This window comes from Bufo bufo, chromosome 8 (genome assembly GCF_905171765.1).
Source record: "Bufo bufo chromosome 8, aBufBuf1.1, whole genome shotgun sequence".
NCBI classification, from domain to species: domain Eukaryota; kingdom Metazoa; phylum Chordata; class Amphibia; order Anura; family Bufonidae; genus Bufo; species Bufo bufo.
In genome coordinates, this window is record NC_053396.1 from 109,900,930 (window position 1) to 109,919,351 (window position 18,422).

Genomic DNA, 18,422 nt, shown 5'->3' on the forward strand with positions numbered 1-18,422 from the left:
ACGTCCACTTCCGGGTTTCGTCCGACGGCCCGGAAGTGACGTCAGACGCGCGCACCTGCGCAGAATGTCCTTCCGGTCAGCTACCTACACAGGGAGGTAGGCGACCCAGCGGCAGCTCAGGGCAGGCTTCCCACAACAGGGAGCGTAACCCCGGCGTCTCCCTGTCAGCTTTGGAACTAAGTCCGCCGGAGAGCAGGGGACGCAGTCCGGGATGAAAGGCCCGCAAGGGAGGCAATATTCACCACCGATGCGGTCACCCATGTATAGAAAAAATAAAAAAAAAAGGAGGCCAAAGTTAAAGGGGTTATCCCACTTTGCGTTTTTATACTTACCTGCTGCCACCGCGCGTTCACTTCCTGGATTCTGGCTGGGGGCGGGCTTCATCTTGATTGAAGTCTTCTCCCGGCCGGGCCGCGCGCTGGACTGAACGCGCACGCTGCCGCGCATGCGCAATGTGACTTATTTCTGGCCAGTATAGTACAGAGCCGGCGTGCGCGTTCGCATTTAAAAAATTTAAAAAAAGGAGGTCCTTATCCACTTCACCTCCCTGAAAGCCAGAGAGGACTTTTCTCTGTCCTAGCCACTATAGGGGCAGGAACACACTTGTGAATGGTGGTGGGAGGGGTCCTTTTAACCCATCTCTGTTCCTGCCCCTACAGAGGTCAGGGGTCAATCTCTCTGGGCCGTCATGGTGGTGAAGTGGAAAAGGAAGTTTTTATATTCTGAATCAGACCCAGAAGAGACCTCAGAATCCTGATCCTCTAAATCCGATTCCAGTTCTGAGTCAGAGGATGATGACCCGGAGATACTCATTTTAGTATCTCTGTTTTGAGCTAGATGTCCCAGGGGTAACTACAGGACTTTCTGCCATGGCAGATCTCATTTCTTCCCTTATTACATCTCGTAGCTCCTCTCTAATTGACGGAACCAAGTCCTTCACCATATTAGAGGTACATTTCTTGCAGAGCTTTTTGTTATATGTGTCGGGTAATCTAACTGAGCACATAACACATTTTTTTGTTTTTGGACTAGCTTTTTTCTGAGCTACATCCTTCTCACTCGAGAGAGACAGAGACAGAGACAGAGACAGAGAGAGACACATACTGGGGTTAGCCAAAGGTAATGTAACCAGCATTCCCCCATCCCCAGGAGACCTTGACTTACGATAGAGGGTCCCTGAGAGGCTTCCATCTGAACAGCTTGTTCAGACATGTTTGCACCATCCCCTCTAAAACCCTGCTTAAATACTCACCTGCAGACCTCAGATCAGTGGGCGACTTCCGCCATGATCCAGCATGCCGACTTGTAGCTCCGCCCCCTCAGCTTGCGTTCCACAGAGCGGAAGTACCGTTTGGAACGCACATGAGCCGCATATGACTTCCGGTGGCGTCATCACGAGAGCCGAAACTATCGGATCGCGATGAGCTTTGCAAACAGACCGGAGGGACTCACTGAGTGTCCGGTCGCACATGGACTTCCGCGCCCGACGCACACAGCGGGAGGTAAGGAGCAGTGATCCCGGCCATCTTCACAGCACCTCAATACCCAACTAGGGCACGGGTGCTGTTGCTCCCTCATGTGCAGATAAGGTATTCTTTTCTTCTTACCGCTCTGCCTGCCTGAAACAGAACGGGCTCATAGCATGTGCCATGAGGATGATCCTTCTCCTACCTGGAGAAACAGGAAGACACTGAGGAAGAGCTGAAGGAGGGTCAAATTTATACTTCCTGTCCCTATCTGGTTGGAGGCAGGTCATCTCTCATGGTATGCCATCATGGAGGATGAAAGGAAAGGGAAAAAAAAACAAAAAAAAAACAAAAAAAAAAAAAAAACACACGTTTGTGTGCAAAAGGGCCTAAGGCTACTTTCACACTAGCGGCACGGACAACCGGCAGGCTGTTCCGTCGGGTGAACAGCCTGTCGGATCCGCCCTGCCGCTAGTGACAGTGTGCCCCCGGACTTCCGCTCCATCCCCATTGACCATAATGGGGGCAGGGGTGGAGGCAGAGGCACGGCTGCCGGAATAAAACTACGAAATGTCCGACATTTATTCCGGCAGCCTCTCGTCGTGCCTCTGCCGGAACTCCGCACCGCCCCCATTATAGTCAATGGGGACGGAGCAGCAGTCCGGGGGCACACGGTCACTAGCGGCAGGACGGATCAGACAGGCTGTTCACCCGAAGGAACAGCCTGCAGGAGGTCCGTGCCGCTAGTGTGAAAGTAGCCCAGGTTTTATTTTCAGCCCTTAAAATTGGTTTACTCTGACAATGTGGTCCCCACACATAAAAGGTTGTGCACCCTGCACTACACCATGCACAGAGCTGCATACACAGTATAGTTTCCAGCGGCACAGATGCCAAAAAACGGCTGATCAGTGAGGGTGTCAGGTTTAGGACCCCGACCAATTTTAGGCTGATCCCCCTATCAATCTTTTATTGATGACTTGTCCTGAGGGTAGGTTATCAATCTGTAGCCTGGACAACCTCTAACTATAAGGGCTCATGTACACTGCTGTATGGCCTGCAAACAGGGGGTCCACAATATACAGCCACCAGGAGTGTTTCCGTCGGTATCACAGATGTGTACCCATTGGCTTGAATGGGTCCGCAATCCGCAAGATATAGAGCGGTGCAGAGGCACAGATCGGAAGCCCACAGAGGCACTACGAAGCTTTCCAGTGGGATCTCGGTCTGTGCCTCCACACCCCCAAAAAAAAAAAAAAAGGTACATGTTCTATTTTTTTGCAGTGCGGAACATATCTTGCGGATCACGGACCCATTCAAACTGGTGTGCATGAGCCCTAAACAATATGGGTTAACCCCTGTAGGTTTTTTTGGTCACTACTAAATGATAATCTCCTAAGATTTCCTCTAATGCTAGAAAATACAAGCAGTGATACAGACAAAGGACAATGCAGTGAAAGAAACCATTTCCCTCACTGGTCCCCCTTGTCAATGGCTCTGCCAGCACTTACTGCATAGTGTTTGAGTGTATATTTCTAGGAGGAATAATAAACAGAGGAAAAGTACCATACATGGTTCAAAGTAAAGATGCTACAGAATTCACAAAGAATTCAAGAATTTACTAAAACAGATGTCAGGAGAACTGACAGGTCCTATTAAGAATGCTTACCTTTGCGGCACAGACTCAGTTTGGGCAACTTCCCGTGAGTTGCGCTGTGACGTAGGTTTACCACCCATTCTGGAATCTTCAGCTGAAAGACAAACACATAGTTATACTATAAAACTGCGCTCAAGAAATGAACAGGCCGCCTATTAGCAGCTGGTCTTCACTCTAACTGATGGATTAAGGATATATTCACACGGCCGTTGTTTTGGACCGCATCAGTGATGCTTTTTTTGCGGCTCGTGTGCCGATCCATTAACTTCAATGGAACCATAAAAGATGCGGACTACACAAAAAAAATTATATATATATATATATATATATATATATATATATATATATATATATATATATTATATAAAAATAATAATAATATAGAACATATCCTAATCTTGTCCATTTTGCAGACAAAAATAGGCGTTTCTATAAGGCCCCTTTCACACGGGCGAGTATTCCGCGCGGATGCGATGCGGGAGGTGAACGCATTGCACCCGCACTGAATACCGACCCATTCATTTCTATGGGGCTGTTCACATGAGCGGTGATTTTCACGCATCACTTGTGCGTTGCGTGAAAATCGCAGCATGCTCCTCTTTGTGCGTTTTTCACGTAACGCAGGCCCCAAAGAAATGAATGGGGTTGCGTGAATACAGAATGCATAGTAAAGCATTTAAAAAAAAAATTTACTCACCTTAGTCCACTTGATCGCGTAGCCCGGCATCTCCTTCTGGTCTCTGTGCAGCAACAGGACCTTTGGTGACGTCACTCCGGTCATCACATGATCCATCACATGATCTTTTACCATGGTGATGGATCATGTGATGACCGGAATGACGTCACCAAAGGTCCTGTTGCTGCACAGAGATCAGATGAAGCCAGAAGGAGATGCCGGGCTACGCGATCAAGTGGACTAAGGTGAGTTAAATTATTATTATTTTTTTTTAACCCCTCCAGCGATGTTTTACTATGCATTTTGTATTCAGAATGCTATTATTTTCCCTTATAACCATGTTATAAGGGAAAATAATACAATCTACAGAACACCGATCCCAAGCCTGTACTTCTGTGAAGAAGTTCGGGTTTGGGGACCAAACACACGCGATTTTTCTCACGCGAGTGCAAAACGCATTACAATGTTTTGCACTCGTGCGGAAAAATCGCGGGTGTTCCCGCAACGCACCCGCACCTTTTCCCGCAACGCCCGTGTGAAAGAGGCCTACAGGTTCGCCCGCTTTGTTCCGCAAACTGCGGAATGCACACGGGTGGCATCCGTATTTTGCGGTGAATGTAGCCCAACTCTAACTTTCCTAACAGATTATCCTAACCCAGCAAACCCTCTAAAGGGGTTGTCCCGTTTCCTATATTGATGACCTCCCCTCAGGATAGATCATTAATATCAGATTGGCGGAGGATAGGCCAACCCCTTTAAGAAAAGAATGAGAGTGACAATGGGTGCTCACCTCATTAGCCAGGCGCCTTAAGGGAATTGCAATGTTTTTCTGTTTCGGTTCTGTGATTATATTTACAAACCTGTAAGAGGAAGAGTTAGAGGTAAATCATACAATATATGAGCAGCATTTACAATGGACATTTATCACCTGCCAGGACAGACGTCATGTCTGATTGCTGGGGCCCCACTGATCACTAGAACTGGGGTCCCGAGGTCTTGCTTACGGCATGGAATGAGGAGTTGGAATGGAGGAAACACTCCATTCACTGTCTATCAGACTGAGACAGACCATCCCACAGACTTTGAAACGGCAATGGTCGTGTAGTGAGGAGGACCCCCCTTCAGTGATCAGACACTTATCACCTATCCCATGGACAGATAAATGTTATTTGTGCGGAAACCCCCCTTAAAGAAAAAGGCTAAGTGACCTGAAACACTAGGCCGTGCCTACGGTTATGGTCACACAGCCAGGTTTCCTGATGCAGTTTTGGAATCAAAAACAAAAAGTAAATTAACTCTTAAGACACCAGAGGTTTTTCATTTTTCTTCCCAGTCTTCCTGGAGCCATAACTTTTTTATTTTTCCGTTTACATCCATATGAGGGCTTGGTTTTTTGCGGGACAAGTTGTACTGTCTATTGCCACCATTTAATATGGTATACCATGTAATGGGAAGTGGGAGAAAAAATCCAAATGGGTTGGAATTGGAAAAAAACTGCAATTCCTCCACAGTTTTACAGGATTTGTCCCTATGGCGTTCCCTTTGCGGTAAAACTGACCTGTGCCATTCACTGTCAGTATCAGTGTGATTACAATGATAGCACATATGTATATTTTAAAAACATTTTTATGTTTTATATATTTAAATGCAAAAAAAAAAAAAAAAGGCAGGCTGAGCATAGTGTGCAGGCGCCGGATCTAGCAGAGAGCCGGCCGGATCTGGCGGAGGCGGCGCTGAGGTGAGGAAGGCGTCACTGTAGACAGGGAGGGCGGCGATTAAGACTGGGAAGGAGGCGCTGGGCACCAGACGGCCGGGCACCCTGTATTAACTGACGTCCCCTTGGGCACCTTAGGTAGGCGATTGACTGGTTATAAAAACCTGTTTTTCGGGCTAATAGAGCCACAAGCAGGTTTAATAAGGCCAGTTTAGGATTCATGTTATTAGTATGGACATGGGCATATGTTTAGCTTATAGGGCTAAAATCTCATGACAGAATCCCTTTAAAACTATGAAAAAAATATATATTTATATCATATTCTGACAACCATAACTTTTGTATAGTTATTTCTTTTGAGTTGTGTGGGGGGTTTATTTTTTGCGGGATGATCTGTAGTTTTTATTGATATCATTTTGGAGTGTGTGTGTCTATTTGATCACATTTTATTCAATTTTTTCAGATAAGCGATGAAAAAATGGCGAATAGGCCATTTTGATACTTTTGTTACGCCATTTGCCGTATTGGAAAAATATTTTTATATTTTAACAGTACAGGTGTTCTCAGACGCAGTGATGTTTTTGTATGATTTATGCATTTATTTATTTTTATTCTAAGGAAAGTAGGGTGATTTAATTTATATATTTTGTAACTTTTTTTTGTAGCCCCTTTAAGAGGCTACAATGTCCGCTACTTTTATAGAATATTAACATACTCCAAAAAGGAGTATAGTAATATGTGGATTGCTAATTTCTTATGTTGACCTGCCACCTGCTGGCCAACATAGGAATTGCAGCTCCAATAGGCTGGGTCTCTTCAGAGAGACCCAGCCTATTAGAATGAATTACCAACATCCCCTATCGCCTCACGGGGATGCCATTATTAACCCGGAAGCTTAGATGCCATGATCACGCTTGATGTCCACGATCTGCATTATTGCTGGTCACGGACATCAGCCTTGGGCCTCTGCTGTTTGAAACAGCAGAGACCCACTGGCTATGGCACCCACTGCATGCGTGAGAGGGTGCCATATTCATAGACCGCATGTACGGCGCTGGTAGCGAACGGGTTAAAAGAAAAAAAAAAAAAAAGGTTATACCTGTCCTTTATACATTCTCTCCTATGATCCACTCCTGATTTTGGCTTCCAAAACTTCATCAAGACAAATGACTGTGTGGCCGTACCCACCACATACCAACTGCCAACTAATCCGGCTAATCAACGGGTTTGTCAGATACTTTCTTATTTTGATGGGCAGTTTTTCTTTTCCCATCCCAAGGATATGTTCACATCTGCGCTATGATATCTGGCAGGCTGTGTCAGATACTCGCATTCACTACCAGATCCCCACTGACTATAATGGGATCTGGCGGTGTTTCGGATGAACAAATACTGCTGAACGCTGTGGTTTTTGCCCGGCCGACAGCAGACATTTATGCTGAATCACATAAGGATGCTTTTTTTTCTCCTGTGGCAACACTTTCCGAGTAGTTTGACGTCATGCCAAAAAGTGGAAAGTGTCTGAGGGTCTACAGCAGGGCTCGACAAATCCCAGGCGCCAGGTCGCCATGGCGACCGGGAATTTGGGCCTGGCACTTGGGTATTTGTCAGCCCGTTTTCAAAGATGCGCTCTCAGCGCGCACCATGGTTTCCTGAGGCGGAACAGTGGAGAAGGAAGGAGTCCCTCCCTCCCCACTGTGCGCGGCTGCCGCTGACCACCAATGAGAACAGAGTAGGAGGAGGAGGGGAGGGACTGTGGCCACTGCGCCACCAATGAATGCCTGAATACCAATGTGCCGGCCATATCCCGACCCCTATGACTGCACGCTGTGATCCGTGCGATTAACCCCTGAGTTGAGGGGTTAATCGCGCGGATCACAGCGTCCGGTCAGAGGTCGGGTGCCGGGAATGTTTGTCTGCATTGGTGGCAGTGGGCAGTTCCGATTGGAGTCCCAGCAGTGTAATGCTGGGGCTCCGATCGGTTACGATGGCAGCCAGGAGTCACGCTACTGAAGTCCTGGCTGCGATGGTATGTTAGTGAGCAGCATTATACTCACGTGCGCCGCGGCCGCCGGGCGCTCCTTCTGTCTGTGCGGCTCATTGCTAATGCTTATATCATTAGCAATGCGCCGCACAGACCTATGAGAAGAAGGAGCTCCCGGCGCACGCGAGTATAATGCTGCTCACTAACATACCATGGCAGCCAGGACTTCAGTAGCGTGACTCCTGGCTGCCATGGTAACCGATCGGAGCCCCAGCATTACACTGCTGGGACTCCGATCGGAACTGCCCATCTAGTCTGCCCAATATACTGAATACTATGAATAGCCGCTGGCCCTATCTTATATGAAGGATGGCCTTATGCCTATCCCATGCATGCTTAAACCCCTTCACTGTATTTGCAGCTACCACTTCTGCAGGAAGGCTATTCCATGCATCCACTACTCTCTCAGTAAAGTAATACTTCCTGATATTACTTTTAAACCTTTGCCCCTCTAATTTATAATAAACTATGTCCTCTTGTAGCAGTTTTTCTTCTTTTAAATATTCTCTCCTCTTTTACCTTGTTGATTCCCTTTATGTATTTAAAAGTTTCTATCATATCCCCTCTGTCTCATCTTTCTTCCTTATACATGTTAAGGTCCTTTAATCTTTCCTGGTAAGTTTTATCCTGCAATCCATGTACTAGTTTAGTAGCTCTTCTCTGAACTCTCTCCAAAGTATCAATATCCTTCTGGAGATATGGTCTCCAGTACTGAGCACAATACTCCAAATGAGGTCTCACTAGTGCTCTGTAGAGCGGCATGAGCACCTCCCTCTTTCTACTAGTAATGCCTCTCCGTATACACCCAAGCATTCTGCTAGCATTTCCTGCTGCTCTGTGACATTGTCTGCCTACCTTTAAGTCTTCTGAAATAATGACCCCTAAATCCCTTTCCTCAGATACTGAGGTTAGGACTGTATCACTGATTGTATATTCTGCTCCTGGGTTTTTACGCCCCAGGTGCATTATCTTGCACTTATCAACATTAAATTTTAGTTGCCATATTTTTGACCATTCCTCTAGTTTTCCTAAGTCCTTTTCCATTTGGTGTATCCCTCCAGGAACATCAACCCTGTTACAAATCTTTGTGTCATCAGCAAAAAGACACCCCTTACCATCGAGGCCTTCTGCAATTTCGCTGATAAAGATATTAAACAATATGGGTCCCAGAACAGATCCCTGAGGTACCCCACTGGTAACAAGACCTTGGTCTGAATATACTCCATTGACTACAACCCTCTGTTGTCTGTCCCTCAGCCACTGCCTAATCCATTCAACAATAAGGGAGTCTACGTACAGCCTTATTCTACATAATTAAAAAACTAATCTTTATTTCATGATGGAATAACCTTTGGATGGCAATATATTTTCCTCAAAAAGCATTTTATATAAAAAAAATCCGATTTAAGTAAAAAAAAAAAAATCTGATTTAAATCACAAATTTTTATCCACCCTGTCGCGATATATATCGCATATCGCACATGCTTAAAATTATATCGCAATATAGATTTTATGACGTGGCTCCGCCTGGCTCATAACTTTTTTAGCTGGCTCCTAGATTCCAAGGAAATTTGTCAAGCCCCGGTCTACAGTGTAAGTTTGCTCCGAATATCCTCACATCATGCAAGGGATATACAGTAGTAACTACTGACCTGACCAGTGCCAATCCATAAAGTAACTCCAGCTCTTGTTCTCCCATGCCGCCGCTAACATCCAGGATTTTGCACCGCACCAGATCAGCAGTGCACTCTACAGCCAGTGGCATGCTGTTCCCATACCTGCAATACAAAGCGGATATCTCACACACAAATCCACTGCACAACGCCTGCGCATATATACAGTCCACCAGTTTAAGAGATGACCTGAGCACACACTGAGATGGTCATAACACCTGCTCATCTTCTCCAACCTCCCCATACACATGCGTGCTAAGGCTACTTTCACACTGGCGTTTCTGGTTCCGCTTGTGAGATCCGTTTCAGGGCTCTCACAAGCGGCCCCAAACGGATCAGTTAAGCCCTAATGCATTCTGAATGGATAAGGATTTGTTCAGAATGCATCAGTTTGGCTGCGTTTGGTCTCCGTTGCTTTTTTTTTTTTTTTAGACGGTCACTAAAAGGCAGCTTGCAGCATTTTGGTGACCGTCTGACTATGCGGAGCCAAACGGATCCGTCTTGACTTACAATGTAAGTCAATGGGGATGGATCCGTTTTTCACTGACAATATGGTGCAATTGAAAACGGATCCGTCCCCCATTGACTTTCAATGTACCGTAAGTCAAGACGGATCTGTTTTGAATTATACTTTTTTTTTATGAATAATGCAAACGGATCCGTTATGAACGGATACAAGCGCTTGCATTATTGGTGCGGATCCGTCTGTGCAGATACAAGATGGATCCGCACCAAACGCAAGTGTGAAAGTAGCCGAAGTCACATGCACATTCTTTTCAATGGGTAGAATAAAAATGATGGGACACACTGAAATCCAACATGCCTGATCGTTATTTTTGGTAAAACCACCCCTGACTGATTTTGGCATGTTTTTGGAATGTAGAGGCCATTTTCAATTCCCAAGCCTAGCTGAAGAGAAACCAGCCTGCTACCAGTTCAGTGGTCATCTGCTTGTTCGCGCAGTCGTCATGTCTTCTTTCAGGACCTGCAAAAGGACCTTTGATGACGTAATCGCGCTCACCACGTGGTAGCGTCAGCGCAGGTCCTGCTTAATGAATATAGATGATCCTTCTATCTTCATCCAGCAGGACCTGCGCTGACGTCACCGGGCTCAACACGTTACGTCGTCAAAAGGTCCTTTTGCAGGTCCTAAAAGAAGAAAAAAAGAAGACATGCCGACTGCGCGAACAAGCGGATGAGGAGAGTTAATTATTTTTTTAACCCCTCAAAGCACATTTTACTAAGCATTCTGTATTAAGAATGCTATTGTTTTCCTTTATAACAATGTTATAAGGGAAAATAATAGTGAATACATTTTAATGGGTCTCGGGGTTGCTCATTCCCATCATCTCCTAGCAACTATGCGTGAAAATCGCACCGCATCCGCACTTGCTTGCGATTTTCATGCAGACCCATTCATTTCTATGGGGCCTGCGTTGCGTGAAAAACGCAGAATATAAAACATGCTGCCATTTTCACGCAAAAGCACAAGTGATGCGTGAAAAATCACTGCTCATCTGCACAGCCCTATTGAAGTGAATGGGTCTGGATTCAGTGCATTCACCTCACGCATTGCACCCGTGCGGAATACTCGCCCGTGTGAAAGGGGCTTATGGGGGAACTCATTCTTTCCCCTCTTTACGGCACAGATGGAATGTGGTAGCAAAACAGAACCAGTGTCTTTATTTTTGTAAGTTTCATATATGGGGAGAACATGCAAGTTTTCTTCTATTATTTAGTATAATTTAAGGCCGAGTTCACACCAGTAATTTGATCAGTTATTTCCGATCAGTGATTGTGTGCCAAAACCAGGTGTGGGTCAGAAACACAGAACAGGTGCAGATCTTTATACCTGATCTCTGTGGAGGCTTCACTACTGGTTTTGGCTCACAATCACTGATGGAAATAACTGAAGTGTGAACTCGGCCTAATCAGCCAAATGTTTTCCACAAAACAATCCTCTCTTTCCCCCGTGTCCACCCATACAAGGTCCCGGTAAGGCCTCATGCACATGATGCAAAAAATAAAAAATCTCCTAATATATTGGATAAAGGCTACAAAAGAAGAAGCTGGAAAATGGAGAACAAGCCAACAGCCTATAGGTAACCTGCTTCAGCCCAGCTTCGGGGTGCGCGACTTTTACTGGACGCCGGCAGGGCTACCCCAGCGGTGTGGGGCTGGACGCCGGCAGGGCTACCCCAGCGGTGTGGGGCTGGACGCCGGCAGGGCTACCCCAGCGGTGTGGGGCTGGACGCCGGCAGGGCTACCCCAGCGGTGTGGGGCTGGACGCCGGCAGGGCTACCCCAGCGGTGTGGGGCTGGACGCCGGCAGGGCTATGTGGTCAGGTCCTGATACACTCCACATCACGGCCGATAGGCTGCAGTCAGTGTGAACGGTACACGGCGGTGAATGAGTCGAGGACATGCCCGCTAGGTGCTGCCGCCTGACCTGCTCTTCCACGCGGAGATCTGGTGCAGCGCGTCCCGCTGGAGCTTGCAGTCCCGGCTGTACAGATATTCCAGGACCTGCTCCCATTCCGCCTTGCTGATCCAGGCTACTACCTGCCGCCTGCCCGCCATTCCCAGCGGCAGCACTACTCGGCTTCTCTGCCAATCAGGGCTCGCCTTTGTTTTGGTGCTGGGTAACAACAAACAGCGCCGTCTGGAAACGAGAGCCACGACTTTAGGTTCCGGACTTTTTCCTGTTCCTGTTTCTCATTACATAGCTATTACAGAATCTGGGACTTCACAATAATAAAGCAGATGAATGTAGCTGAGCCTCCATGTACTTCACAGTGATGCTGCTTCACCTACCTCAATACTTCTTTATGTTTCATCCAATTCCCTACACTGCAAATACCTCTCCAAATAATGTATTTTACACAAAACATTCATGGAATTGTCAGAATTCAACAATTTACGGAGATAAGTGCCCCATGTCAATGGAGCAGAAGAGCGCATGCATGTTCTCTGCTCCAATCAGACAGGGGAACACAGTACCCTGTTCTTGTGATTGATGGGGGCCCCACAGGGGCGGACTGGCCATACATCCTACAGGAAAATGTACCGGTGGGCTAATGTCCAAGGGGCCCCTCAACGCCTCCTCAAGGTCTAAATATCTGATTCATTTCAATGGGGTCACAATTGCGGACAAGACTAGGCATTTCTACACAGGAGAAAGACAATACGATCTGCAAATGCAGAACGCACACAGCCGGTATCCATGGTTTGCGGATCAATCCGCAATTTGCAGGTTGCAAGAAAGGATACGGTTGTGTGAATGAGCCCTTAATGTAGGAGCATCAGGCACTTAGGCACCTGACCAACTGCCACAGGTGCCCTTCTGAATACGACTGTATTGCCCTCCTCAGGACGATGATACAGTTTCATACTGTGGCGGGAGTGACAGTATTGTGTTCTGCGCTGTGGTATTTGGTTCTGCTGAGGCAGTATTTTAGGCTGCACTACGGTATTTGGTTCTGTTGGGGTGGTGTTTTGTTCTGCACTATACGGTATTGCTGGCCCCGCCTACTTCTGTTGGCCCCGCCTACTCGTGTTGCCCCACCTTCTCTCAATTTGGACCCACCTACAACATGGGGCCACTTTTTGTTTTTTCCAGGACCACTTTAGGTTCCCAATCTACCCTCTTACTTTTCTTCCCGCTCCGAACTCTGACAGGAATAAGCCGGTTCTAGAGACAGAGTCGGAGCAGGGAGCGCGCCAGTGCCAGTGCCAGACTGGGCATGCGCTGCTCTTATTAGGAAAAGCAGCGCATGTGCAGATAGAATAAAGCCATGGACGAGCTTTCTCTAAAGCTCCTCCATGTCGCGTGCAGCCAGTTACGTCCATGGCTGCACGCGGAGCGGGGCTGAGGGGGCGGGGCTCATTATAAAAACTTTACCATTCGGTTTTTTTAATAAAGTATATTAGGAAACTCTTTTTTAGCCTACCTCCCACTATATAGTGGAAAGTACTTATATAGTGGCCAACCCGTTTAAATTTTGTTGTTCTGCTTAACGGAACCCCTGCGATGATTTGCCGTATCTCTCTGGGCTAACTCCATATATCTCACGTGGAAGTTACCTATGTTGTATACCGATAACTGCTTAATTTGTCGTTGCAGGTTACGTTTTTTCTTCTGCTCTTTACTTGATGTCTTACCCTTATTATATTGGCTTTGCCTCAGGATTTTATCCACCCGGAACCCAAAATGCACCTCCAGCCGCGACGAGAAAACTGGTGGATACCACCAACTGCCACCGATACTTACAGGTAGTGGCTGGAGCATCTTTAGAGTATGAGTGCTGTGTGAGTTCACACTGGCTTGGTGTATCCCACAGTTTTCCTCCCCCCACCACAGACTACTTTGACTTATTCCCCTCTTACAGTCGTGATGAACATGTTTATTCGCTATTTTTCCACTAGTACATGTATTCCTCAGCAGAATCCTGTACATGGTTATTATGTTTATAGTTTATATAGGTGGCTTATATGGGTAACCTGTCTTTGTCTCTATAAGAAAACTTTTGTCAGCTTGTGTAAACGGTTCTGTTTAATATGGATCCACTGAAAGTGATTTCTTTAAATGTCAATGGCTTGAATATACCTAAAAAGTGGAGTCAGGTCTTTTATATGCTTAGGAGAGAGAGGGCAAGTCTGCTGTTTCTCCAAGAAACGCATTTCAGACATAACCGTATCCCTACCCTATTTCCTAAACAATACCTGAAATGGTTCCATAGCATATATTCTTCGGCCTCAAGAGGGGTATCCATTGGCATTAGCGCTAATGTCCCATTCCAAATGCTTACGCAATCCATTGACCCAGAAGGCCGTTGTTGAGGAAGGGTTGAGACATATGCATATATATATATATATATACACTCACCTAAAGAATTATTAGGAACACCTGTTCTATTTCTCATTAATGCAATTATCTAGTCAACCAATCACATGGCAGTTGCTTCAATGCATTTAGGGGGGTGGTCCTGGTCAAGACAATCTCCTGAACTCCAAACTGAATGTCAGAATGGGAAAGAAAGGTAATTTAAGCAATTTTGAGCGTGGCATGGTTGTTGGTGCCAGACGGGCCGGTCTGAGTATGTAACGGTCACGTCCACACACACACAGGGGGAAGGGTAGTGACCACTGCGCTCCACCCTCACCCCTGGCCCTGCCTACTTGCCTCACGAGTCCTGATGACAGGGGACAACTGGACGGCAGTCCCTAACTTAGGATATGTGCAGGGAAGACAGACAAGACAAAATACAGAACATGAACGGACCGGGTCAGAACCAAGAGTGCTACACAGTACAACGGATTAAGCAAAGAATGGTCAGGAGAAGCCGGGGTCAAATACCAGGAGAGTAGCGAAGTACAAGAGGAGTCCTAAGAGAGTAGTCAGGTGGGAGCCGAGGTCACAATACCAGGATGTATGCGCAGTACAGGAGGAGCAGGCAGAGGATCGTCAGGGAACAGGATCAGGTAAATATTCAGTAGTCCAACAAATAGCCAGGAACCTAGAAATTAACAGGCAACCTGTAGCCAGCAGGCTGCCTGTATTTATAGTGGGGAGTGAGGGTCATGTGACGTGGCCAGCGTCACATGACCGACAGACCAACCAGTCGAGCACCGAGTGATCAGCTCGGCGCTCAAGGCAGACTTAGGAGCAGGGAGCCACCCAGCTAGTAAAGCCGCCCTGGGAATGAGGTCAAACACAGATCCTCATTCCCAAAGCTAAGCAACAGGTCTGCGGGCGATGGGGGACCGAGTGCACCTTCGGAACCCCGTGACAGAGTATTTCACAATCTGCTCAGTTACTGGGATTTTCACGCACAACCATTTCTAGGGTTTACAAAGAATGGTGTGAAAAGGGAAAAACATCCAGTATGCGGCAGTCCTGTGGGCAAAAATGCCTTGTGGATGCTAGAGGTCAGAGGAGAATGGGCCGACTGATTCAAGCTGATAGAAGAGCAACGTTGACTGAAATAACCACTCGTTACAACCGAGGTATGCAGCAAAGCATTTGTGAAGCCACAACACGCACAACCTTGAGGCGGATGGGCTACAACAGCAGAAGACCCCACCGGGTACCACTCATCTCCACTACAAATAGGAAAAAGAGGCTACAATTTGCACGAGCTCACCAAAATTGAACTGTTGAAGACTGGAAAAATGTTGTCTGGTCTGATGAGTCTCGATTTCTGTTGAGACATTCAAATGGTAGAGTCCGAATTTGGCGTAAACAAAATGAGAACATGTATCCATCCTCTGATGGCTACTTCCAGCAGGATAATGCACCATGTCACAAAGCTCGAATCATTTCAAAGTGGTTTCTTGAACATGACAATGAGTTCACTGTACTAAAATGGCCCCACAGTCACCAGATCTCAACCCAATAGAGCATCTTTGGGATGTGGTGGAACGGGAGCTTCGTGCCCTGGATGTGCATCCCTCAAATCTCCATCAACTGCAAGATGCTATCCTATCAATATGGGCCAACATTTCTAAAGAATGCTATCAGCACCTTGTTGAATCAATGCCATGTAGAATTAAGGCAGTTCTGAAGGCAAAAGGGGGTCCAACACCGTATTAGTATGGTGTTCCTTATAATTCTTTAGGTGAGTGTATATCCAAGTGCTAAAAAAGACCACAGCACTTGCCCGGAAGCTTTTCGCCCAACACTGATGCTTAAATACATAAAGCCTGCAGCCAATTGTTAAAAGAGCGCTTCCTGACTTCCTCTGATTTCTCATCCTTTTTGTCACTACTTACAATATACTCTTTATTAGAAGGTAATAAAGACATAATATCAATAAACTCTAAGCGACAAATATGCTCCTTAATATTTGATGGTAAATGAAAGCCCAGAGGTGAAACCTCACAGGATAACACCTCCTTAACACAGGCTTCAGATACCCCCAAACCCCTGTCAAGATTAGGATCGCTGACTGTAGAATGACTAGAATCCCTTGCCACTGAATGGTTAACCCAAACTCCAGCTGGGGAATTAGTATTCTTTTTGTGAACAAAATCTGAAAACAGGGCATATAAACCTGAAACAAATTTATGATTAGACAATAAATTAGACAGAGACTGTACATGCAGTTTCTCAACACTAGATGGAACCTCCTGCCCAGGAACCGAGGAATGAGGGAACTTCAGCTTCAGCTTCCCAGGAAATTCAGCGCTGACCTCAGGAACTTTAGCCGATGCGCCGGAGTAGAGGATTCTCCTTTGCTGTATCCAGGTAAGCTGTAAATCCATTGTATTTCAGGATCAGCTGTATTCACCGCCGCAGCTTGATGTTGCTGCAAACTTCCGGGTGCTGCCGCCTTCCGATGACGTCTTCTATTGGCGCCGGCCGATGACGCAGAGTCCCCTTCCGGACACTCTCACTATCGGGCTTCCCTGTAGCCAACCTCAGGAGGTGGAGAATACGAGTGCTTTGCCCATCTGGCTCTTTTGCTGGGCAGCGCATCAGACTCCGCCTCCCTCAGCAGAACACTCTCCGGCGCCGCTTCCTGTTCTTCCTCCTCCAGTACGCACCGCTCCTTTTCGTTCGTCGCCGCTGCCGCATGTTCAGGCTGGGCATGGCATCGCCGCAGCCACTCCTCTCCGCCCACCAATTTCAGCCTTCAAGCTGAGCTGCCACAGTAGTTCCTCCATCCTCTGCACAAGTCCAGGTCTTCTTAAAACTGCAGGTCACTAACGGCGATGTCCTTTCTTTTAAACCCGCAGGCTTCCCACCACAGCAGTCTTCCGCCAATCAGCTGATGGACTCCTTCCCGCTGCTGGACAGCTGACCAATTACCAGCTGATCCCAAGACAGCTGTCCAGTGGCGACTCTAGGATCAATATATAGGGGGGGCACAGAAGATACACAGTCAAAAATGGGGGGGCACTAATAATTTTCACCAGCTAATCATACTACTGAAAAATCCTAAAGCAGCCGCTTCCCCTGCATGTACGCCCCTGATGCCGGGGTAATATAATTAAGGGGTATCAGGGTACATTGGGTGTAATATAACTGAGGAGGGCTATCAGACATTATAAAGGGGTAATATAGCTTACATTACCCCTGTATTACGTCCCCGATAGGATAGAACTCCTTAGTTATATTACCCCTGTATAATGCACCCTGATACCCTTTAGTTATATTATATAACTAAGGGATATCAGGGTACATTACACAGGGGTAATATAACTGAGGGGTATCAGGGTACATTATACAAGGGTAATATAACTGAGGAGGGCTATCATGGGACATTATACAGGGGTAATGTAAGCTATATTACCACCGTATAATGCCTGATAGGCCTCCTGAGTTATATTACCCCTGTATAATAATGTACCCTGATACCCCTTAGTTATATGACCCCGCCGGGATCATATAACTAAGGGGTATCCGGGTACATAATTATACAAGGGTAATATAACTCAGGAGGCCTATCAGGCATTATACGGTGGTAATATAAGTTATATTACCCCCTGTATAATGTACCCTGATACCCCTTGGTTATATTACCCCCTGTATAATGTACCCTGATTACCCTCAGTTATATAACTGAGGGGTATCAGTCAGGGGACATTATGGGTAATATTATAACTAAGGGGTATCAGGGTACATTATACAAGGGTAATATAACTGAGGAGGACTCAGTGCTATCAGGGGAGTGGGGACATTCTACAGGGGTCCTTATATTACCCCTGTATAAGCAGGAGGGAGGGCAGGCCATGAGGCGAGGTAGTGGGGGTATAGGAGTACATACTTTGTTAAAACTTTTTATTCTTACTTTTTCTTTTCTCTAGGGCCAGGCAGAGTTGAGAAGTTGCAATGCCACAGACAGCAGCCACAGACACAGTCGACTACTGAGTCCACTCCTGTCTCCTGTCCTCCTCTCCCGACAGTCCAAGCTGGGGCCTAGCCCTAGACACTCAGTGTGGGCAGTGGGCACCTGTAGACAGGTCAGGCTCAGTCGACAGCCGCTGGCTCACACTAGTCTAAAAAGAACAGTGTCACTAGAGCTAGCAGAGTGACGCAGCACGCAGCAGAGAGAACTCAGAACATGAAGGCACTCACTGGCAGGCGGCAGCAATTTGCAAAGTCCGTTCACGCGGGCGGGCGGGCAGGCACGCAGCAGCGCAGCTTTACGTGTTGACGACCGTGACGTCAAGTCGTCAACTCGTCTGTGCGGCT

The 18,422-nt window shown here is 46.8% G+C and overlaps 1 protein-coding gene across 1 annotated transcript in view; it reads right to left on the minus strand.

Moving 5' to 3' along the window:
- LAS1L (LAS1 like ribosome biogenesis factor) overlaps window positions 1-11,829 on the minus strand; it is a 73,441-nt gene extending 61,612 nt beyond the window's left edge. The window contains exons 1-4 of the mRNA XM_040406476.1: window positions 11,676-11,829; window positions 9,207-9,332; window positions 4,587-4,656; window positions 3,133-3,214 (exon numbers count right to left, since the gene is read on the minus strand). Coding sequence (XP_040262410.1) covers window positions 3,133-3,214; window positions 4,587-4,656; window positions 9,207-9,332; window positions 11,676-11,806 — 409 coding nt within the window. The 5' untranslated portion in view covers window positions 11,807-11,829. The remainder of the gene's footprint in view (window positions 1-3,132; window positions 3,215-4,586; window positions 4,657-9,206; window positions 9,333-11,675) is intronic.
- Window positions 11,830-18,422: the final 6,593 nt, after the last annotated feature.